This window comes from Python bivittatus, unplaced genomic scaffold (assembly GCF_059951505.1).
Source record: "Python bivittatus isolate LINGU-HERP-01145 unplaced genomic scaffold, Pbiv_v1 ctg000840_np1212, whole genome shotgun sequence".
Lineage (NCBI taxonomy): Eukaryota > Metazoa > Chordata > Lepidosauria > Squamata > Pythonidae > Python > Python bivittatus.
The window spans coordinates 43,973,168-43,997,772 of record NW_028277113.1 but is presented as its reverse complement, the minus strand read 5'-3'; the positions used below and the strand labels follow the sequence as shown (position 1 = coordinate 43,997,772).

At 37.0% G+C, this 24,605-nt stretch overlaps 1 protein-coding gene across 1 annotated transcript in view; it reads right to left on the bottom strand.

Moving 5' to 3' along the window:
- Positions 1–24,605, bottom strand: part of RP1 (RP1 axonemal microtubule associated) — a 194,824-nt gene that overhangs the window by 49,370 nt on the left and 120,849 nt on the right. Inside the window, exons 34-41 of the mRNA XM_088130611.1 lie at positions 24,012–24,225; positions 22,991–23,181; positions 21,425–21,635; positions 9,598–9,752; positions 8,040–8,118; positions 7,035–7,166; positions 5,536–5,717; positions 4,914–5,000 (exon numbers count right to left, since the gene is read on the bottom strand). Coding sequence (XP_087986737.1) covers positions 4,914–5,000; positions 5,536–5,717; positions 7,035–7,166; positions 8,040–8,118; positions 9,598–9,752; positions 21,425–21,635; positions 22,991–23,181; positions 24,012–24,225 — 1,251 coding nt within the window. The remainder of the gene's footprint in view (positions 1–4,913; positions 5,001–5,535; positions 5,718–7,034; positions 7,167–8,039; positions 8,119–9,597; positions 9,753–21,424; positions 21,636–22,990; positions 23,182–24,011; positions 24,226–24,605) is intronic.

Genomic DNA, 24,605 nt, shown 5'->3' with positions numbered 1-24,605 from the left:
TTATTCTAAGAGTTTATTTATACCTACAAAACAATGAATACTTTAGACTCCATTGCTTACAGACCTTTTCTTCTAGGTTCCACATTAACCTTTGATTCAAACATTGAGTATTCTGTAAAGATATTATCCCTCTTTCTGCAAGATGGATGGACAACCTACGGTACGTGAACCCTATGCAAGTGTCAGTCATGATGTAGAGTTTCAAGGACTTATTTACTTTTCCCATTACTCAAATAGTTGATTAATCTGACCAACTAATTAGTAAAAAGTGTTTGTTTTCCTACTGACATCAATGTCTGAATACAAAACAATCTGACCCCTCTAGAGAGCAGATGATTCAATCAGCAGGCTAACAGGGACCAAATTGTAGGTTTCTCATTGCTAGTGACAGCAGAAACCAGTGATCCATAAAAAGTCCCAGGAGGAAAGAAGAAGGTTTACTCTTTTCCCTTTCTTCTTAGCGATCCTGATCAGGATCACTAGAAGGAAACAGTGAGGTAGAGAAAGGAGTGAATTGAGTGAACAGTAATGTATGTGGTATTGTGCATTTTCGGTCTGTGCAGTGCTTCAGTTCTGAAGGGAAAACAATGTTTTGGAGTGCATTGGATTTTCACAAAGCACCTGTTTGCAGCTTCTTCAAGCAGCTGTGTCTTTTCCTGAGATTTGGTATGTGTCTTCCATGTATATGAATATGTATTCGACTTTGCATGGGGGTACTTTGCAGCCAGGCAGCCTGCGTAGATTTTGTGAGACGAGATACTGTCCACTTATGCGCTAGACTGAACATCATAAGAGAAAGGCTATTTTCCATACACTGCTTCTCTGTTTTGGTCATCTTTTGTTTCTCACATTAGCCAAAGTCCAAGTTTGCCTATTCCCTGGAATTTTTTAAAAATCTGCTTGCTGGAACAAACATTTTGTACCAAGAAATAAAGAAGAATAATTTTAGCAATATGTTATATTGTCTTGTTTTTTTTAAATACATATACAATGATTAATAATAGAGAGAGATGGAAAAGGACTTAGACCATTTGGTGTTATTGGAATTGAAAAAAAAAAGAATTCTGCCTGAAATTTAGAACAGTTCCAGAGGATCCTGGAGAAGACACTAGAGAAAAAATTGTTCAATCTCTAATTGCAACCAGAACTCCAGTTGCAACCAAAACTGATATTGGCTGATGATTATGGTAGATATGTGGGGGTGGAACCTACTCTACATGGGGCTAAGACTTTGATAATGGGAATTTATGCTCCAAATAAGGATAAAGAAACTTTTTACAAAGAACTTATGGGCAAACTAATGACTTAATGGGAGAGACTTATTTAATGGGAGAGTGGAATGGAGTAATGTATCCACAAAAGGACAGAACCTCTGAGAAAGATATTAAAACAAGGTAAATTTCCAAAAGTTCTTTTTTAAAATGATAGACAATGTAGAGCTTGCAGATCCATGGAGATACTAAAATGATGATGCAAAAGAATACACTTATTTTTCTGAAAGACACAGACCTTTTTCAAGAATTGATACGCTTTGGATATTTAAGAATTTGGCTACTAGTATTCATAAAGTGGAGATACTGCCAAAGACTTTTTCAGACCACAATCCAGTGATTTTAGTATTTAAAAGGAAGACCAGCTCATTCAGATGGAGGGTAAATGAAACATTGTTGCAAAAAGAAACAGTAATGGAAGATTGTAAAAATAATTTTTGATAATAATCTTAATAAAGGTACAGACATAAAAATGGTTTGGGACATAAAGCTTTTATGAGGTGATATTTTATACAGAATAATGGTAAACTTGAAAAAAAAAGAGAGAAATCACAGTGATTTTAGATCAGTTAAAAATGTAAGAAGAATTAAAGAAATTCCCAAGAAGAGAAAATTATTTCACAACAAATTACATTTTTACAATGCCATTGTAAAAATTTTACAATGTTAATAGTTGGAGAAATGGAAGTAAAAATGAATTAGGTAAAACAAAAGACTTTTGAATTTGCAAATAAGCCAGGGAAATGGTTGGCATATAAACTGAAGAAAGAAAAAAGAAAAAGAAAAAAGAAAAAATGATATTAAAATTACAGGATGGAAATACTATAATCACAGACAAAATAAAGACGCAAAAAATATTTCATCAATACTACTATAAATTATATAAAGGAGAAGAAGTTCCTCTGGCAAAGGTTGATAAATATTTAAAGAAACAAAATTTACCAAGATCACAGAAAAACAGAAACAATAAATGAATGGACCCATTACAATAAGGGAAATTTGTGAAGCTATAAAAAAGGTCAAAATAAAGAAAACACCTGGACCAAATGGTTTGTCAGCCTCTCATTATAAACACTTTGAAGATGAATTATGACAACTGTTGCAAAACCTGATGAATTTTATTTTACAGACTAGAAAGATACCAGAGAATTGGATGGAGGCTGATATAGCATTAATACCTAAAAAAAGTCAAGACTTGACTTCACCAAAAAATTATTGCTCAATATCATTACTGAATACTATAAGTTATTCATGATGATTTTAGCTGAGAGAATGAAGTTGGTTTTACAGGACTTTATTCATGAACATCAGTAGGTTTTTACCTAAAAGACAGCTGAGGGACAATATTAGAAATGTATTGGATATTAACAACATAATGAAAAGCAAACAGCATTGATTCTTCTTGATGCAGAAAAGGCCTTTGACAATTTGAATTGGACTGTTTTGTTTAAAATTTGGAAGATACGGACTTTGATGGGGATTTTATTAAATGGGTAAAATCGATTTATCCCTCACAAATGGCACAGATAATTGTGAATGGGGAATTAACAAAACCCTGTGAGATACAGAAAGAGACTAGACAAGGATGTCTTTTGGCACCATTGCTATTTATTTTAGCTTTGGAAATATTGAATAGAGATATAAGAAGAGATGAGAGAATTGTTGGAGTAAAGATTAAAAGAGAAATATATAAATTACGGGCATTTGCTGATGACGTGGTGATAATTTTCGAAGATCCTCTGGAAGGAATAGAAATATAAATGGAAAAACCTAAAGGATTTTGGGATGTTAGCTCATTTTAAAATTAACAATCAAAAGATGAAGATGTTAACAACAACAAAATGAAAATAGAAAAACAGATGTAATTGATGGGGAAAATGGTTTTAAGTTTGAGAAAAAAGTAAAATACTTGGGTATCGCTATGACTAGCATGAATTGTATGTTATACCAGCATAATTATGTTAAGACATGCAATGCAATCAAGAAGGACATGTTAAGATGAGAGTAATTACAATTGTCATTGTTGGGGAGAATTTCTGTGATAGAAATGAATGTTTTACCAAGAATGATGTTTTTGTTTCAAACAATACCGATTATGACAGCTGATGTACCATTTAAACAATGGCAGAAAAATGTATCTAAGTTTATATGGCAAGGGGAAAAAACCAAAAGTTAAATATAAAATACTTCAAGATGCAAAGGAATGAGGAAGATTGGGACTGGCTGATCTGAAATTGTATTTTGCAACCTGCTGCTTGGTCTGAATCAAAGAGTGGGTTTTGCTAAGAAATAAGAGAATTTTAGAAGGGCCTGATCTGTGGTTCAGATGGCATGGTTTTCTATGGTATGATAAGGTTAAGGTTAATCTAGATTTTAAGAATCATTATATTAGAAGTGCCATATTGAGAATGGTATAAACCCAGACTGTGTCCAAAAATGCCTTTATGGGACTTAGCACTTGACAGGAAAGAAACAGTAGATAAAATAAAATGCTTAACATATTGAGAGTTGTTAGAACAGGAACGTGGAGAATATAAGATGAAATCAAAAGAGCAATTGGCTGCAAAGGGATTTAGTTTTCAATGGTTTTTGTATGCACAGTTAAGAGAAAGATTTAAGGTAGATAATAGGACACTTAGAATTGAGCAGCAGAAGACAAAATTTGAAGTTGAACTTTGTACAAATGATGAACATGTAATTGCTGAAACTTTTACTGAACTTTGAAACGAAAGAAGAACAAATGAAAGATTTGTATGATAAAATGGGCTAAGAACTTTGGACACAACATACTGATGGAACAATGGGAAAATATTCTGTTAAAAGGTTTTAAATTTATATTATGTTATAACTTAAAATAGAATTTTTATAAAATGATGTACCATTGGTATATGACTACAGAAAAATTGTCTAGAATGTATAAAAGTACTTCAAATTTATATTGAAAATGTGGAAAACATGAAGGGTTATTTTATCATGCCTGGTGGACTTGTAAAAAAGCTAGAAATTTCTGGGTTCAAATACATATAAAGTTACAAAGAATTTTAAAGATCAATATTCAACTGAAACCGGAACTTTTCTTGCTGGGATCAATGAACAGTCAATTAGAAAAGAGCCATGGAAGATTATTTTTATATATGATTACTGCTGCAAGACTGTTTTATGTGCAAAATTGGGAATACCCACAATGGAGGAATGGTCAGTGAAGATGATAAAACTAGCAGAGATGGCAAAATTAGCTTGTTTGATAAGAGAAAGATAAACAACTACATTTGTCAGTGACTGGAAACCCCTTATGGACTTTTGCTGAGAAAAGATTTATGATTTATGAATTTCAGGATTAGAAAGGGTAGTTTATGGAAAGAAGGAAATTATGATGTAACCTTAGAGAGAGAGGGTAAAATATAAATGCATTTATAACTGCTTCTTTATAATCTTTTCTATTTCTATTTTTTTTCTTACTCATTCACTATCCTTTCTTATTTTCTTTGTTTCTTTCCTAATATTTGTATTGTTTTTATCTTGTTAAAATTTTCTTCAATAAAAATTACTTTTAAAATTTCTGTATTTTAAGATACAACATTGCTGAAATACCAGTCGTATATTACAGTAGGAAGGATAACATAAGTCAATGTGAGACAATACCTTATGCAGTTGGATCCCTCTAGCCAAACTTGAGCAGGATGACACAAAGGAAAGCTTTGTTATTTGACCAATATCACCAATACTCAACTGTTAAAAGAAAGAAAATACTATAAATTCACAGGGCGAATAGATTTTTATTGTCTCTCTGTGTGTGTAGGTGCCTGTCTGTCTGTCTGTCTGTCTATCTATCTGTCTATCCATCCAGTATTTAAAAATGTCTACACATTTCATTTTAAAGATGTGCCATATTTGCATATATATGCAAATTTGAATTTGTTTAAAGCTTAATAGAGCAATTAAACTCAATGATAAAAACATCAGAAACCAAGGTTGGAAAATATTCTAGGTTTTCAGCATATTAGTTCCACTTTTCACAGTCGGTCATTCCTCCAATTTAAGAATGTATATTTAATTTAATATTCTGTGTCATCCAATGAATGAGCAGATGCATTGGGAACTTCATAAGCAGACTACAAAGGGTATTAATCCTTTTCCACTATTGCTGTCAGGTTTTTTATATTCTTATGCTCAGTTTCATACAATTACAACAATGTAGTGAAACTAAGTAGAAAAAGCAGTTTGTGCATCCCAGCTGCAATTCCATTATAAACTAGAAACCTACCAGAAATGGTTCATTTTTAAAATTTTGAACTCTCTGTGCAAGTGATACCCCACTGGTTCCATAGGCAAGGATTTTTATTTCAGGCATTTTTTCTGGAACATGGACACAGTCCATCCATATTCTCCATTGTCCTTGGCTTTTTGCATCAAAATCTTTCATGGGGCCAGAGTTTGTAGTCATTGCTAAGTGAAATATAAATGTGATTCATGTTTCAGTTAAAAAGTCAATCTGAACTCATTTATTATTCAGTTATATTTAGTATATTATGTTGTCATGTTGCCAATATGTCTAGGGTAACATTGTACATGATTTGAGATGTGAATTTGAAATGTGCTTTAAATTCAACCAAATCCTGAATTGATTTCAAGAAATGTCTGAATCAAAGCAGGTTTCTTTTGAAGTAGAAAGAATCTAAGGGTTCCCAAAGTTTTGTTGGGGAACTGAAGGTCTGAAGGAACATAGACAGTTATGTCTGCAAAATTTGATATATATTTTTCCTATGCTTCTTCCAAAAAAACCACCTCATAGTTGGGTGAGAAAGAGAGAAGTGTGTAGTTCTGTGTACAGAAAATTAGGCAGGGATATTAGAGTAATATATTGCCAAATTGTTTTAGGTGCCTGTGGTTTCTCTCTCAGGAGTGGAACGTTAAAAAGATTTGTTGAATCTATGGAATCTTGGAGGCTGTAATATGAGGGTTTCCTTAGAAACTGCCTGATGGTCAAGTCATTCTTCCTCTGTTACTATTTCTGTACCTGATCCATCACCTGCTCCTGCCTTATCTCACTTTCTGAACTTTTATTCCAAACTAACTGAATCTTACACTGTTTGCAATTTAGCATACCTTCCTAACCCTTTCATGCCCCTGAAAGGAATCCACATTTGAAGAATGAGGGACAGGCTTCAGAATCGTTGGATCAGAGTTTGTAGGAAGGTTGAGTCAAGGCATCCTCTGCTGTGCCCAAGGACCTGGAACCTCTGCCAAGTCCTTGAGAACAGAACATGGGGAATCATAGAGGTGCAGGTTACAAGATAGAGCTCCCCAGAAATAAGAAGCCCACTTGAGAGTTAGCTACTTTGATTTATAAAACCAATCAAGAGTGGCCCTTTTGATTTGTAAAACCAAACCAAGAGCTGTATCTGGGCCTGGACAGAGCCCCTCAACTGGGCTACTCAGTGAATTAAGAGTCCACAGTGGTTTCGTGCACTGCTTCCTAAATCGGCAGTTATGACAGTACTGGGGCTGAACCATATGAATCTGAGTTTAAGCATTCTTAGATTGACCCACCAATTCAGATATTCAAGCCTTTTGAGTATCTTAGAAGAAATTGTGGGACTGGAAGATCTACTAAAAATTTATAGCATTATTTATACAGGAGAGCCTATATTATTCAACACTATGATAATTTGAACATTTGCTTGACAATTTACGTGATAATTTACTTATGACAAATGCCTATCTATATCTCTGTATCTAAGGTTTAAAATCAAGACATATGACCTTGTAGTGGGATTACAACTTCTGTAAAATCTTTTTTTGACTGTTGATGCAACCAGTTATTATGAACAAAAGTATATGTGCTAAAAGGATAGTTTCCTTCCTGTATTATTATCTTCTCTAGAAACCAATCATCTAGGAAAAAAGAAAGAAAAACGTTACCGTTCAACTACTTTGAGTGTTTGATTTTACCAAGTAATAACAGCTATTCAGGCCACACTGTATAAATGAGTTAATTAACAATGATACAATGTGAAATCATAAATAGTGCAATGGAAGGACTTTGTGTTGTTGTTCTTTTTAAACTCTTAAGAATTCAAGTGTTCAACAAGAACACTTGAAAAGTCCTATTGATTTCTGGAATGAAAATCCAGTAAATTCAAGTAAAAATGAATATCTACTGGTGATTTGCAGCTATACATCTTCCCATTACTCTTTAATAGATTTGTGTTACCTACTATAGGAGCTCCCTACCCCCACCCCATTCTGCACCTTATTAGTATGCTGGGACTGCTACTCCAAATGCCAAGTTGGTGGAGGCTAGTTTTCAGCTTCTCTTCTCAGTTGTGATGGAAACATTTGACTTGCATGTATAGAAAATCCTTCTTGGGCCACTTCTTGCTTCTGGGGGCATGAATTTATGTCCAGGGAATCTTCATATTCAAAGGCTGCACTGATCCAAGATCAGCACTACATTCCAGTGTTCCCACAGCTCAATTGCTGCTCAAAGGGAGGTGTTATAAAAATAGTTTTGTAATATTTCCTTGGGATTTGTGGAGGAACTCCTATCTTATCCCACATTCCTGTTCATCATTTTCCCCTTCCTCCTGAAGCCAAAGCATCATTCTGACAGTTTTCTCACTGCCCTACACAGTGGTTGGGATCATTTTATTTGGTTTTCCTGCTCATTCTACAAAGCACTGCAGCAATCTTTCTAGTACAGGTTGTAATACATCCCCCCCATTCCACACACACTCTCTCTCTCTGCTTCATTTTTTAAAATTATACCTTTGTTCAAACTTTTGAACCCCACGATGACTTGATTCAGCTTCCCAAGATGCACTGCTTTGATTTGGTAAACATCCATCTATAATTTGAGAAGAGTTTACATTGTTGAATTTGTCTGAAGCAAAACCTATCAGCCATTAATAAGTAAATTCAGTAAACTTTATTATTTCTGAACCTTTTCTCTGCACAGATGAACATTTCAATATATATAAATCATTTTTGCAAGGTCATAGCAAAAGGTTGTGCAATAAAGCTGATGTCTTAAGTGTCAGTGAGTAGTTTGATTTTATTGCAAATATTAGATTATTGGGTTATATAAACATACAGTATTTCCTGGAGTGTTTGCCTGTTCCAGTAACAGGGCTTCTAGAATCAAATAAATAAAATCCAATGAATTATGATTATTACACAAAGGGACTTTGTTTCCTTCTGAACCATCTTAGATTAATCTTACTCAGAGCTTAGATACTGGGCTAGAGTAGGATTATAATATTTTAGGCATTCATCCTTTAGTATATATTATTTCTATAATACATGGTGGAGAAAGATTGATTTTAGATAGCATTATCTTCTATATTGCGCATTAAAGCTTTGTTACTTTTTCTTTCCCTTTGTCCCTTAAAATGTTATTAATATGCCCTGGTCATATCATAAAAAGTTTTGCCTATGAGTTTTGACATTTCATCTTGAATCTATATATGGCAGCTTCTTCTGATCAGATTTCTTCCAAATTTATTCACCAGTCATGCAACAAATATGTTCAGCATCACTGTTTCTACTCCCCAGTTCCTGAGAAGCAGGCTGAAGCCAACTCACGGTTGTCATCACTTCAGCTGACCTTGAAATGCTGAAATTACTGTGTTCTGTACTTTTGTGGGAGAGGAGAAAGAAAGGCAAGAGTTCCCACCTATAGAAGAACAGGTCACCCTTAAGTCGTATGCAATGCTTAAAGCAAAGCAACAACTTTCAGTGCAGTTTCTAATATTCTACAGCTAAGTCCACAATAAACTGTATATTTTAATGGTATATTTTCCTTTTCCTTTTATTCTTTGTAAATGGGTCCTCTTTAAATTTTAACTGTATATTTATTTATTGTTTTAATATGTTGTAAGCCACCCAGAGTCCCCCACTGGGGGGAGATGGGTGGGGACAAGTTAAATAAATAAATAAATAAATAAATAAATAAAATCAGTTCTGCTCCTGAATGTAGCTGACATCATGGGATACATCTGCAGTTAACAAAAGACATGTGAGCGTTCTCAATTGTTGATTAAGCAGCACCAACTATAGACCATCTATGAAAACTACTTTCACATTTTATGAGTATAGCACAAGGTTGTTAGTTTGTACTGATCTTGCATGGAACTGATTCAAGAAGTACAGAAAGCATTTAAATAAATTGGAAAGATGACTAAGCAAGTGAATACAGCAGAGTTCATCAGTACTTGACCAAACATGATTCAATGTCATGCCATTACAAGATAAGGAAAATATTCTTTACACTTGAAACATGGTTATTAAAAGCATATGCATACCTATTATGTAGCATATATATTACCTGTCCTCTACCAAAAGTGATTGGACCTGTTTGAGAATTATTAAGCCATCGTTTTCCTGAATCACCTCTGTCTCCACAAATACAAACGTGAGCATCTCCACTGGCGTCAGCTTTCTTTCTGTCTCCAGTGTGTACATGAACAGAATACTCCACAACTGAAGTAAATAAATTTAAAAAAACAAAAACAAAAACATACAGCACTATAACTACTGGCACTTATAGGTTTGCAATCAATTACTATACCAAGAACTTTTCTATACGTACTTGGTGAACGTATGTTCACCAAGCCACATACCCTCCTGCTTGAAATGTATTTACTAAAGGAAGAAATTTGCACTTTGTTTTATTTTGTTCTTTTCATTTCACTCACCCCTCCTATCACCATAATTTGTAATTGTATTCCTGTCTTCTAACATATTAGCTATCTCTCCCCCACCCCCTCATTTTGTAAGAACTGCAGATCTGATAAGCATTCCTCCCTCCATCCAGTCATCCATATCCTTCACAGTGGGTGAAGGGGGTAAGGGTTTGGGTTCCAATGGTGCTGAGAGTGGGAGCTGAAGTGCTGGGGAGCCCACCATCACCCCTTGATTGATTGGGTTTGTTTATTGGTGTATGGTTGGATGGAGGGCCCCCTAACCAGGGAAACCAGAGGTCTGAGATTTGGGGGAAATGGAAGCTCTGGGAAAGTTAGGGCAGGTTACACTATTCAGGTGGTGACGGGCAGGGGACGATATGATGGGAGTCAGAGGGTGGGCCACTCTCAGGGAAGGCGCCCCAAGTGTTTGTTACCAGTGGTGTTCTGGCCCTCTGTACTCAGAACCAGGTCCCAGATAGCAGGTCCATGGTGGCCCTGGCTTTCGGCTGCTGCTTCTTAACGCCAGGTCAGTTAACAAGGCCTCACTTATATGTGATTTGATCACTGAGGAGTGGGCTGACCTGGCATGCATTACTGAGACCTGGTTGGACCCTGAAGGTGGAGTGTCCCTTTTGGGAATGTGCCCAGCCAGGTTTATGATTCGGCACCAGCCAAGACCCCAGGGCAGGAAAGGAGGGGTAACAGTTGTCATCTGGGAATCTCTGTTGGCCTTCAGGGGTGCTGCTCTACAAGTGGCTGGTTGTGAGATCCTGTTTCTGAAGTTGGGCTCTCGAGAACAGTTGGGATTGTTGCTACTGTACCAGCCTCCCTGCTGCATAGCAACCTCTCTGCCTGAGCTGCTCGAAGCTGTCTCAGGGTTGCCACTAGAGTTCCCCAGACTTATGGTTCTGGGGGACTTCAATCTGCTGTTCCTGGGATGTACCTTGGAGGCAGCCCAGGAGTTCATGGCCACCATGGTGGCCATGAGCTGGTCTTAGATTATTCATGACCTGACTTGGGACAGTGGTCTCACACCAGACTTGGTTTTCTTGTCAGAACAGTGGCAATATGATCTGAAGGGGGAATTAAATCTGTCCCCCTTGTAAGTTGTTGGATCACACCCTGGTGGCCTTGAGATTCTTCTATACTGCCCCCCTCTGCAGGGAGGTGGGACCCATTTGATTGGTCCACCCCCAGCAACTGATAGACCCAATGGGGTCCCAAAGGGAGCTGGGGACTATACCCGAGGATCTGCTGCACGCTCCAGCAGAGGCCATGGCCACCACCTGGAATAGGAAGCTGAGGCCTTGGACAAGATTGTGCCTGTGCAACCTCTCTTGACCCACTGAGTCCAATACTCCCCATGGTTTACAGGTCCTGAAAAGGATTGAGAGATGTCTAGAGTGCCACTGGAGGAAAACAAGGACCAAATCCAATCAAACACAGGCTAGAAGTACTATTAAGGCCTGCCTTGTGGCAGTAAGAGGGCAAAACGTCAACATTTCTCTCCTCTTATTGCATCTGCAAAATGCTGCCCAGTGGCCCTGTTTAAGATCACCCAATCTCTTTGGGGAAAGGTGGGCCCAGTGACCCACTTGCAGGGCTGTGCAAAGGAGTTTTCTGGGCATCTGGAGGATAAAATTGCTCCAGTTGGATACCAAGCACATGGCATGGCCTGTGGAGATGCCTGGAGTATATACGTACCATGTTATCTGGGAACAGTTTGATCCTGTTGGACCTAAGGAAGTGGACAGGATCCTCTGGACTGTAAATGCCATCACTTGTCAATTAGATCCATGACCCTCCTGGCTGGTTAAGGCAGCTTGAGAGGTGACTTGTAGGCACTGAATTCATCCTTGAGAGAGGGAGTGTTTCAAGTGACCTTTAAAGAGGCACTGGCGCACCCCCTCCTCAAGAAACCATCACTAGATCCCATCTCACTGGACAATTTTCATCCAGTCTCCCACCTCCCTTTTTTAGGGAAGGTGGTTGAGAAAGTGGTGGCGTTGCAGCTCCAGAGGATCATGGATGAAACAGATTTTCTGGACCCTTTTCAGTTGGGATTCAGGCCCAGATATGGGATGGAAACAGCATTGGATGCACTTTTGAATTATCTCTGGCAGGAACAGGATGGGGGTAGTGCATCCATCCTTGCTTTTCATGATCTCTTAGCACCTTTTGATACCATCAATCGTGGTATCCTTTTGGGTTGGCTCGGGGAGTGGGATGGGTGGCAGAGTTTTGTGCTGGTTCACCTCCTTCCTCCAGGGCTGGCCCCAATCAGTGTTGATAGGGGGCGAGAGGTCCAGCCCACAGCCCCTTCTTTGTGGGGTGCCTCAGGATTCAGTACTTTCCCCACTGCTTTTTAACATCTATGTGAAACCACTGGGTGAGATCATCCATCACCATGGGATGAGATATCATCAATATGCAGATGATACCCAATTATACATCTCAATCCCAGATGATTTGAGTGATGCTGTGACTACCCTACTCTAGAGGCTGTGAGGGCCTGGATGGGAAACAACAGGCTTCAGCTGAACCCTGGTAAGACGGAGTGGCTGTGGGTTGGGGGTTCCTCTGTATCTAGAAGTTTACCATCTTTGGTTCTGGATGTGGTTGCACTAGTCCAGACAGATCCGGTGTGTAATCTGGGCATCCTCCTGGACTCATGACTCCTGCTTGAGGAGCAGGTGGCAGTCATGGCCAGGAAGGCTTTTGCTCAACTATGTGTTGTGCACCAGTTATGCCCTTTCCTGGATTGGGAGGCTCTCCAGTCAGTCACTCACATCCTAGTCATCTCCCGTATAGACTATTGCAATGTGCTCTACATGGGGTTACCCTTGAAGAGTATCTGGAAGCTACAGCTGGTTCAAAATGCAGCCGTGCAGGCAATTTTGGGTGCCCCAAAGATGGCACATGTTATACCTTTGCTGTGGAAGCTGCATTGGGTGTCAGTTTGCTTCCGAGTTCAATTCAAGGTGTTGGTTATCACCTTTCAAGCCCTACTTGGCATGGGACCAGGTTACTATCTCACCCCCATTCTATCGACCCGTCCCACCTAGTCAAGCAGAGAGGGTATGTGGCAGACCCTGTCAACAAAAGAATGTCGACTGGTGGGGCCCAGAAGGACAGCCTTCTCTGCCATGGCCCCTGCCCTATGGAATACCCTCCCCCCTACTCTCTCGACCTTCTGGAAAGCAGTTAAGATCTGGCTCTGCCAACTTGCATGGGGTGAGAAAAGGGGCAGCCAACCCTGGGGTTGGCTAGCACCTTGAAGATGTTTCTGTATGTTAATATCCTTTCTACCAGCAGCACCTTGGAAGATATTGTTTATGTATGAATATGGTTTTTATTGTATTTTTATTGTTTAATTAATATTTATTTTTTGTTTTTACTATAAACTACCCAGAGTCACTTCCTACTGAGATGGGCAGTGACCAAATTTGAAATATAAATAAATATCAACATTAATAATGAAAAAAATGAAAAATAGAAGACTCAGGACTGATCATTTTGACACCCCACCTAATATTTCTTTCCAATTAATAAGGAGCCATTGATGAACATTCTCTGAGTACCATTTTTGCACATACTTAACTGTCGCATCATCAAAGGTACATTTATGTAGCTACCCAATCAGCATATCAGAGGGTACTTTGTCAAATGCTTTGGTGAAGTCAAGATAAAGCATATCTACAGCGTTATCACAATTGATTCAGGAAGCTACCGATCAAGTACTGAGATAAGAGTAGTCCGGCATAATTGTTCTTGACAAATTCATACTTTCTAATGAAGACCACATTATGCTTGCTATGCCCCTGCAAACTGATGTCTTTTGTGATCTGCTCTAGAATCCTGCCAGTATCAGTGATACTGTATACTGACTGATCCATAGTTTACTGGATCTTCCCTTTTCCTTTTTTTTAAAAATAACGTTTGCTGTCCTCCAGTCACTTTACCTAAAGATTTGAATTCAAAGTAAAGAGGTATTCTTTGATTGTACTTCCACTAATTGCAAGCTTCAGTCCTTCTTCGTCCCCTTCTTCACAATTTCTTGGTTGGAATACATTGGTTTTTGTTGTTGCAGAAGATACAGCCAAAAGAGAATTGCTACTCCTGGATAATTTGCTGTCCTTAATGAGCAATCAGTTTGCTGATTCCTTTCTTGCCTTATATTTTGAATGTACCTTAAAATATCCTTTTTGTTTGTCTTAGTATCCTTTGCTAACCATTGCTCATCCTGAGTTTTTGCTTTATTGACACCAGTTATACAGTTCAAAGCTACCCATTGGTAGTCCTTCATTATGATGACATGCCCTCTTTCCACATTGGCTTCTCTCTCTCTCTCTCTCTCTCTCTTTCTTTCTTTCTTCTGCTGTGGGCTCCAACTTTTTGAAGTACAGCATATATGTTTGAGCAAGTTCAGTTTTGGTTTTTCTTAAAATCAAGAACTCACACATTGCAAAGTAACTTTCTCTTAATGTTCTTGCTACTTCCACTGCCTCAGCTAAGTCCTCCATATTTACTGGTATCAAGTCAAGTATACATAATCCTCTTGTACCTTCCTCCACCCTCTGAAGGAGAAAGTTTTCAGCAAGACAAGTTAGAAATTTTCTGGAAGGAGCTTGCTTGGCAGAGTTTTTCTCCCAACCGATGTTGGGGTAATTAAAATCCCCCATCATTACAACTTCACACCTCTTTGAAATATCTGCAAATTGCTTTTGTAAAACATTAGCCACATCTTCTTTTTAGTAGAAAGGGTGACAGTAAATACCAACAACAGTATTGTTTTTATTTGTTCCTTAACTTATGTAACTCCAGAAATTCTCTACATCATTGTCAAATTCATTCATTTCAATTTTTGAGTAGGAATGAATATTCTTAACATAACAATAGAATTCCTCTCCATTTTCTAATGCTTCTGCTTCTTTTGAACAAATTCCATCCTTTAACTGCTGTATCCCAGAGCTGAAGGTCATATTGTTTTTCTCTCCAAACTCTGAACATTAGTGTATAGACAATGAAGGCCATGAATTTTATGAGCCGATGTTCTCTCTGATTTTTCAGTGAGTGGTTTAAGAGGCCCCATTTCAGCAACACTCCTTTTTTCTATAGTAAAGAAGGGTTTTTTTTCTGAGGGCCTTACTTCAGGGTGTTCATTTCTTTCTTCCATAGAATTCAGTCTGAAGTCCTTATTTGACCAAACGTGTGTGTGTGGGTGTGTGTGAAATGCAATCCATCTTGTGCCAGTAGTCTTTCATCTAGATTAACCTTGATCATGATTCCAGAAAGCAAATTTCTCCTTTTGTTGCCATATTGATCGCCAGCCACTGATGGTTAGTATTCTTTTGTCCCTTTTTGGTACTTCTTCATGGAGTGATAGGATAGGTAAGAATATTACCTGAGTCCTCAGACTTTTGAGCTTTCTTCCAAGATTTTAAAAATAGCTGTGGTGATATTGTAGCTGTTCTTTCCCTACCATTTGTTTCCATATATATCAGCAGAAAAAGATAATTGTCAATGTGTCTGATAATTTTAGAAGTTGTTCCGCCATATTCTTGATCACTTCACAGCCTATGGGTCCAGTCAGCAAATGTTTGTTTTAGTTCCTCATAGTAGCGAGTCACCAATTACCATTGTTTTCTCTTAGTTTTTTTATAGGGTCCAGTTGCATCCTTTCTACCCTTTAAGGAATCCATCATCTTGTTGTTAGTTTCTTTCTTTCCCTAAATTCTCTGAATTCATTTCATCTGTGAGAGTCTGGAACTGTTCCTGTACCAGTTTTTACATGTCTCTTGCTTCTAGTTATTGCCTTTATCCACTGCATTTGGTCTTCTGTTTGCGGTGCTTATGTGTCAGCCCTATAAAGCAGACCAAACTAGAACAGCTACAGTAAGAGAATCTTGCAAGTCTGAATGTACTTCTCCTCCTCCCTCTTTTATCTTCATGTCATTTGGGGTGGGGGTGGGGGCTATCTGGGTTGTTTTCATAAATCACTTTTCTGGCCTCAGCTTAAGCCATGTGTATCTGATCATTGCCTTGGTTATGAATTTTCCGTTTTTCAAGGCCATTCTCTATATTCTCTATAGAAGGGTTGTTCCCACTGAACAGCTTAATTATGTTTTTATTTGTGTTCACTGCCCAGAATTGCCCTAGTTAGATGGCTATACAAATCAAATCAAACCAATTCAAGATTTAAAAATCTGCTTCTGTTGTAGACCCTTCTTTCTTTGAATTAATAAACCTTCTTTCTTTCTCATCAACTGAGGCATCTCCTGTGTTAGTCACTATGTTCCATCAACCTGTGCATTCTTCGGCACTGGTACAAGCTTGGTTAGAATTGACAATGAAGATATTGAAATGGTGGATAGTTTCTGCCTTTTAGGATCAACCAACAACAGAAAAGGAACCAGCAATCAAGAAATACACCACAATCTAGCACTTGATAGAGCAGTCATGAAGGCCTTGGAAAAGACATTCAAATGCTGTGATGTGTCTATATCTACAAAGATCAGAATCATGCAAACCATGTATTCCCTGTGACACTCTATGGAAGTGAAAGTTGGACTTTGAAGAAGCAGGATAGGAAGAGTATTGATGCTTTTGAACTTTGGTGTTGGAGAAGACTCCTGAGAATACCATGGACAGCCAAGAAAACAAACAAATGGATCATCAAACAAATCAATCCAGAATTCTCGCTTGAGGCACAAATGACCAGACTCAAATTATCCTACTTCAGACACATTATATGAATAACTAGCTCTGTGGAGAAAGTTCTAATGCTGAGAAAGGTGGAAGGAAAGATAAGAAAAGGATGACCAATAGTAAGGTGGCTGGACTCAGTTACAGTGGCAATGAGTGCACTGTTGGAAGACCTGAAAGACCAGGTTAGGGACAGATCATCATGGAGGTCACTATGTGGTCGCTAGGAGTCAACAATGACTTAATGGAATACAATCAATCAATCAACAGAAGCTTGGATTTTCTGCAAATATATGCCAGCTTTCTTTCTTTCTGGCAGGCAGGCAAAGATGCCACAAGCATTGCAGGTCAAAACTGCAGACTCCTTTCCATTCATTTTCACTTTTTTATCCCCTTCTGAGAAAATCATCAGAAGAAAGTATTTCTTCTTGTTGTTCTTTTCTCAGGCTACCATTTTAGCCAAACTCATGATTTAGAGGAGAAAAATAAAACTGTTAAGGACCCTCCTTTAACCTCCTTAGGCAAATTAACTCTTCCTGTTTATTCTGTCACTCACTTGCTCAGTGAACTTACTACTTGGGGTCAGGCTGCCTGATATCTCTTACAGTCTTTGCTTGCTCAGCATGAAACAGTTTCCCACTCTCCACAATGGGCAATCAGCAGTTCTCAGGACACATTACCTTGCAAAGAGCAGCAGCAGATACATGTGACCATATTGTCACCAGGAGTCATGCTCACTTAAGGGAGATTTTGCTCACTAGCCCTGCAGTCTCCAACCTGTTGTTATTGAGATGACTTGAGCCTGTAACTCTCAGTGCTCTCAGCCGATGTGACCTAAAATGATGTGGCCTATGAGTTCTAAGATATGGAATAATAGCACATCAGGACAGTGTCATGTTAGAAAAACTGGTTTAGTGGACATTATTAGTTTTTAACCAAGAACATAATTAGGGATCTTGATAAAAGTCTTGCAGAGATCCAGACAGAGGTGTAGGCATTGGACTGTCCCATAATACATGCTATTTATTTGTTAATGTGAGTAAACTATGAAAGATAAAGCAAATGTAATTTATTATCAGTGGAGATTTTATGTTTACATTATGAAGTAAGGCAAAATTGAGCCAATTTTTTTTAAAGGCTGTGCAAAGATCTTCTGACAAGTAGCTATATTCTTGGCAAAGCAATGTTTCTATTGCTGCTTTTGGCAGAACTGCTCTTCAAATCAGATTAACAAATTTATATATAGATGTTCAGTGGTGCAATATCTGTTCTCTCTATCCAGGACTGAACACAAAGACATTCTCATTAAACTGCACCCTTGGTAACAAGAAATATCTGATTTTCCTGCTGCAAAAGTAGAAGCTGAGAGAAGGAAACTTTTCCATTCCATTTACCAGGAAAAAAAAAAAAAATTCAGGCAGTATGAAGCTTGGTAGTTCTGATGCCATGCAAGCATGCCACAGCACAAAATTTAATGATATGTGCTCCAGTATATGCACAATATTAAAAGCCATTACACATACCCTGTGCCAAATTTCTGTGTGTTCCTTCAGCAGACTATTTCTTTATAAATTGGTGTGTGGAAAAATAGATTTCTTGGTAAAAGATCTAAGCTCTGCCATCAGATATTGTTGAGTTTCAATGAATTTATCTTCACATTTCATCTCTCCTTCTCTTTTGTAATACTCATTTTGGGGAAACTGAAGAATGCGAGAGCTTCAGCTTTAATAACCCAGTGCAGTATGGAATGAACAAAAAAATTATTTCCAATTACAGATTTTTTCAGCATATCCTTTTTCTCATTTTGAATTAAAACTTGTAACATTTAAACTTTTAAAATCAATTCAAAATGTATGAAGTGTGGAATATGTATAGGTACTAAGGAAAAGAAACCAGAACAAAACCAGAACCAATGAAATGGCTATTTTAATCTGGAATGTTTATCTGGGAATATCTACCACTGAACTGAAAGTACTGACTTTTCAATAGACAGGTACAAGATTTAAAGTGATTCCCACTATCACACAATAAAATTTATTTTTGGGTAATTATATTTAGGACCACTTTGCAAAACAGCATATGAAGGAAAACTACCAAATAATATGAAATAATCATCTGTACTAATGCATACATGATGGAGGAAAGAACAAATAAGTGCTTTATTTCCCTGAAAACGTTTCTTACAAACCATTTTTCAAGGCTTCTGCTTTTCATATTGAAGGATGAGTTCAAAGATTGTGGTATTTCATGAATCACTTGGTTAGTAAGTCTGAATTGTTTTTTTACAAAGAACAAAACTCTTAAGAAATATGTCACTGGCACTGCAAAATTAAAATGTGAAGGAGTCTGACACATGTTAATAGCTAGGTTTTTACATATTGCTGATAATGATGTACATCATGAAAGAACATTTTTGTTAATCACAGCTTGTTTTAAACATTCTTGCTTTAGAATAGAATATTATGGGTGGAATATGAAGAAGCCACTTCACAAAACATGTTCTTTAAAAAAAATGGATGGCTTTTAACTATTGAACCTCACAGGAGTAAACATTGTGACTGAATATCATGAACAGCAGCATTAACAAAACCAATAGTATTTGCTAAAACACCAAAGAGACATAGATGGACACTAGATGGTAAGGAGATAGAACAAGTGAGGACATTTAAATATTTGGCTATCTAGTTTACTAAAACACTATCATAGAAAACACATATAGCATCAACAAGAACAACAACCATGAGATCAATGAGAGCCATTTGCTCCTTTTTGTATTCAAAAGGAGGATGGTTAGTACAGCCTGTGCTTAAGATCTTCCAGGGGAAAACAATCTCACAGTTGATATATGGGGCCCTAATTTGGGGTTTAGTTCTAGTAAACTAGAAGAATTAGAAGTGACCCAGAATAAATTTGTAAGATCAATCTTAGCCTTGCTCCCATGTATACCAGCAGCAATGTTGAGATTAAAAGTGGGTCTTCCATCAATTAATATAAGGGTAAAGAAAGCAATAATCTTTCATTATAGGAGACTAGTCTTCACGCCCAATGCTTATTTGGCAAAACAGTGCCTCCACAAACAATTTAACAGTAATAGATGGATGAATTTGTGTCTAAAACTATTATCACAATTGTCACTGGATCAGGAACTGTCAAATGACATAAATTATCATACATTATTGAGGGACTATTTATTTTTTAAAGATTTTAGACAAGATAGAGAGCAGGTATGTAAGCTTAAGTTGGCCAAGTGGTATCGATCTTTTAAAGATGGACAAGGAATGTCATATTATTTATAGTCTCTTACACCTCATTTCCTGAGACAAGCTTTCACAGAACTTCATTTTCAAACAATGCCAACAGCCTATTTGGTTGGAAGTTATAAAAGATTATCAACTATACACTGTTTATGCATTTGTAATACCTCACAGGTGGAAGTTTTGAGCCATTATGTACTACATTGCAGATTATATCAGGAGCTAGATTCATTATGCCTTTGTTAATCCAACTGAATTGGTCTAGTTTAGAAGAAAAAATCTATTTTCTGTTGACTGATGTAGATGAACATGTAACAAAACAAGTTGCATTGTTTGCAATGGCCACAAGGAAAATACAAAAGCAGATGCTGACAAATAGTTTTGTTAATATTAAAGGGGATGTATTGAACTGATATGGATTGTTGTAATTTTATGTGAATTTAGCTAAAACATACAGTTGCAAATAAACATATAAAAAACAACAACAGCAGTTCAGCACCGAAAGCAATTACACAGGACATACTGGTGACTTTTTGGTGGCATGTGTGCATACAAAATATTTGGCAGGGGGATGACTTAAAGACTGCAATAGACTGGGCCACAACACAAAGTGGATAGGCAATGTACTCATGGAAGTAGAACAGGGCTTTTTTTATTTTCTCTTGGTTTGTGAGATTGCCTGTCTCAAATAGGCCACAAAACGAAGTTGTAAGCCTGCATCTGGAAAGTGGTGAGCCCTTTCTCCCTTAGGAACTTCAATCAGATATTGGATGGCCATATGTTGTGAATGCTTGAACTCTGGATTTCCTGCATCTAGATGAGGATTGGACTAAATGGCCTTCAAGTCTTCCAGGTCTGATATTTGAGGTTTGCAATATCAGCTTTATAACTTTTGTATCAGGGAAAAAATGTTTTGGAGGCATTTTTAGGCAGAACTGACAGCCTGTATCCACATGATAGATATATCATGATATATGGAAGCACTGGGAGGAGATGACTTCTACGCTAAAATGGTTTAGACTAGGGATGCTTAAAGCGTTTTGTTCTCAGCCCAACCATTTTGAGTGCTCCAACACAACACAAAACTTGGATATTTTGTTTTCAATGTTCTGATTGTTCTGAGCAGTGCAACTAGGCAGTTGTTTTATGGCTTGACCTCTGAATCTGAAACATACTTCATGGAATAAAGATAATGTTAGAATGTATGTAGAAAGCCAGATTGGTATAGTGGTTAAGACACCAGGCTAGAAACCAGGAGACTGAGTTTTAGTCGTGCCTTAGGCATGAAGCCAGCTGGGTGACTTTGGGCCAGTCATTGGCTCTCAGCCCTAGGAATGAGGCAGTAACAAACCACTTCTGAAAATCTTGCCAAGAAAACTGCAGGGGCTTATGACATGCATCATTACAATCTCAGGTCAAAATAATTATTTGGATATTTATTCAGTTAGTATCAGCTATGCAACACTATCAAAGGTCTTAAGCTTCTATAAAGAAAGCAAAATTATCTTACCAGGCAAAGGATCCTGGTCTGCAAAGAATGCTGGCAATTCAACACATTTGTCTTCACTGGGTTTAAACCAACAATCAAAATTTAACCACATCTCTTGGCTGGTATCTGTATGTTTCATATGCAACGTGGCCAAATGCCAGGACTCCTTTAGTTGAGCATGATGACTGGATATCTGAATCTTGTAGAGTGATCCAATGTTTGTCAGTTCATCCTATTTATTTGGGGAAATAAAATCAAAAGACTCCATTTAGAGTTGTTTAATTTGCCTACAGTTTTATTTCATAATTTCAAAGTACAGCCTAGAATTTTCCCTAAATATATAAAAAGGATTTTAGGAAAAAAATGGCACTCCTTCAGACATTTAAAGTAAATATTAAAATCCTGAGAAAATATTTCCATATTGATTCACATGGATATTTTGCGGATATTATATTAACTAGTTAAGGTCTTATATTTAATTTGATAAACATTAGAAAGTTAGTGCTCTTTCCACAGAACCTTTTGAAGCAATCGTGTAAGATATTCACATATGTGCTTAAAAATGTAAAGATCACTGCAGCAAATATATATTTGTAGAGAGAGGCAATACACATATAAGGTTTAGAACTGGCTGCAGCAACTCTCTGTTTTGTATACACAATGGATATCTTTATTTTAGTTTAAAATGCAGGTTATTTCATACAATTCTAAACTACATCTTGATTTTAATTTGTTTTTATTTATTAAAAACCATGGAGCTATTGATTTATGATCTATCACTGTCAGCAAGCTGTTTGTAACAGTGGCTTTATGAGATGCTACCTAAATGTAGCCACAGCAGTAAGGATTCAGGGAAACTATTCATACCCATTGCACCTATATTTTATAGCCACCGTATACATTTTAAGAAAAGTAAATGAAGTAGATGAGAACTGATATCACTAACAAACATTCTTGGATAGCTGGCAGAATTGCAAAAAAGGGGGGGGGGACTCATTTCTCATTCCTGCATAGCATTCTTTTTCTGGATTAGTGCTCAGAGCAAGGATAGAGAACAAAAATCAGCTATCATTTTAATGTCCCACAATGCCCTTAAAGTTGTGTTGCTCTGGAGTGTTGTGATAGCTTAAAAGTGTGGCTAGACAAAACTGTTTGACATTGTTCAGAGTGCCACTGCCAACACTGCAATAGAAGAGAATTTGCACAGGTTCTACAGGAGAAGATACATAATCCAGTAAAGCAATGAGTAGGACTTGGAGTTTATACAACTGGATCCTGAGATCTGAAAAGGAAGTGTAGCTTCACTGAAAATGTGTCACTTATTTTTAATAACTCATCATTTCACATGCCAACGTTTTTGAGGTCATTGCCTAAAAAAGATCATTTCTCAGAGGAATTACCTCCAAAGGAACAGTTACAGGATTTAATGTTAGTATATAGAGCAGTTTCAATTGTTTTAGACCATTATATTTCTCCCCTGTCCAGCCCCAAATGCAGAAGTAGAACTCCTGTATCATGTATTATACATGATTTTTTTAAATCCATGACTGAGTTTTTTGTTCTTATAAAAAAAAAATAGCACATTACTTTGATTTGTGTTGCCTTTCCTAAAAGCTGCAGTACCAACTTTTTGTGACCTTTATCGCCATAAAAGTTGAAAGTAAAATGCATTGGATCAGTTTCAGCATTTATGTCAGATCCTGTGATATCCATTATCCATAAACCTGATGTCTGCTTATTGACTGGAGAATATCTTGAAGAAGAGATCCATTTTTTACCTTAATAGAAATTAAAGCAATAACAACAACAACAAACTATTACTACATAATTCTTAAATTCAACTGATTTCAAAGAATTATTCACGTTCTTAACTTGTTATCAGTAGGACTTAAAGAGCTTTATTTTGTCAGAACTATGCAACAGTGGTGAGTTCTTTCTGCTATAACCAGTGAAGTGTTATTAGTGACCACAGTTCACTAATAACACTTCATCAATATAGATAAACAGTTATCCTTTAAAGATTTAATATGTAATTTTCATTTTATTAGTCTTAACCCTCAGATTTAGAACTCTTAATTGATGCCAGTTAGGCTTCACTGTCTTTCCTAAAGCTAATTATTAAGGAATGGACAGCATTCTTCAGTGTCCTAATTAATTGTTCTCATACGAGTAAGCAATGTTCCTCAAATCGTACTGTATCATCTGCAAACAGTATTTAGTATGATAATAATGACAGATGGCACTAACAAATGGCTCCAATGAAATATACTTGCAATCAGGACATAAATAGGAACATGCTGTATGTGATTCTATCCTTTATAAAATTATGGCTACCAACTTTAACACACTTAAAGGAGGAAAACCTCATTTGACACAATGGAATAATATGGCAGTACTTGAGATATTCCCATCATATCTCAGGACCTAAGTCTCAGAAGCTGCAATAAAAGTTGCTATTGGATAATTACCTGGATTCATCAGCTATTTACAATCAGTTGTTACTTATCAGTCTTGGAAATAAAATGTAGATATCAATAATTTTATGCATATTTAGCCACATCAGAAGGAAAAAATATAATCGACTTGATTATCTAATAAAAGAACCTACCTATGGTTTTAATCTCACAAACAGTGTCACAGATTCCCAGATGAGTATCCAGCCAGTTCCAACATGGGAAGACCCATTCTTTATCAGAATTTTCTGATTTCCTAATGGTTATCATTTTTAAGTATATTCCAGCACCATAGCCTTCTCCATCATGTCCTACAACTATCTTTTTTAAATGGCTCAAGGAGACTGCTTCTACTGAAAAGGAATCCACCTGTACAAATACATTTTTTAAAGTTAAATGTAATAAAATTGAGTTACATGGAAAATGTGTACACCTCATAAAAACACCTTGAATATATGTCTAGATACTGAATCTTCAATCACATCAAGTAATATGCAATTTTTAAACACAGAGACCTCAAAGCAGAAATTTGAATGTGACTGTTCTGTACAAAATGGAAAAGAAAACAACAAAATATGTATGGGAAAAAAAGACAAAGCAATTTAAGTGAAGAATATATGTGAAAGTGAAAATATATGCTGGTGTGCATGAAATGAGTATGTGGAATACGGTTCAGCCAATGTTACAGAGATTGGTGAGTTTCATGAAAATCTACTAATATGCTGGTTGAGAGTTTTAGGAGTTGTAGT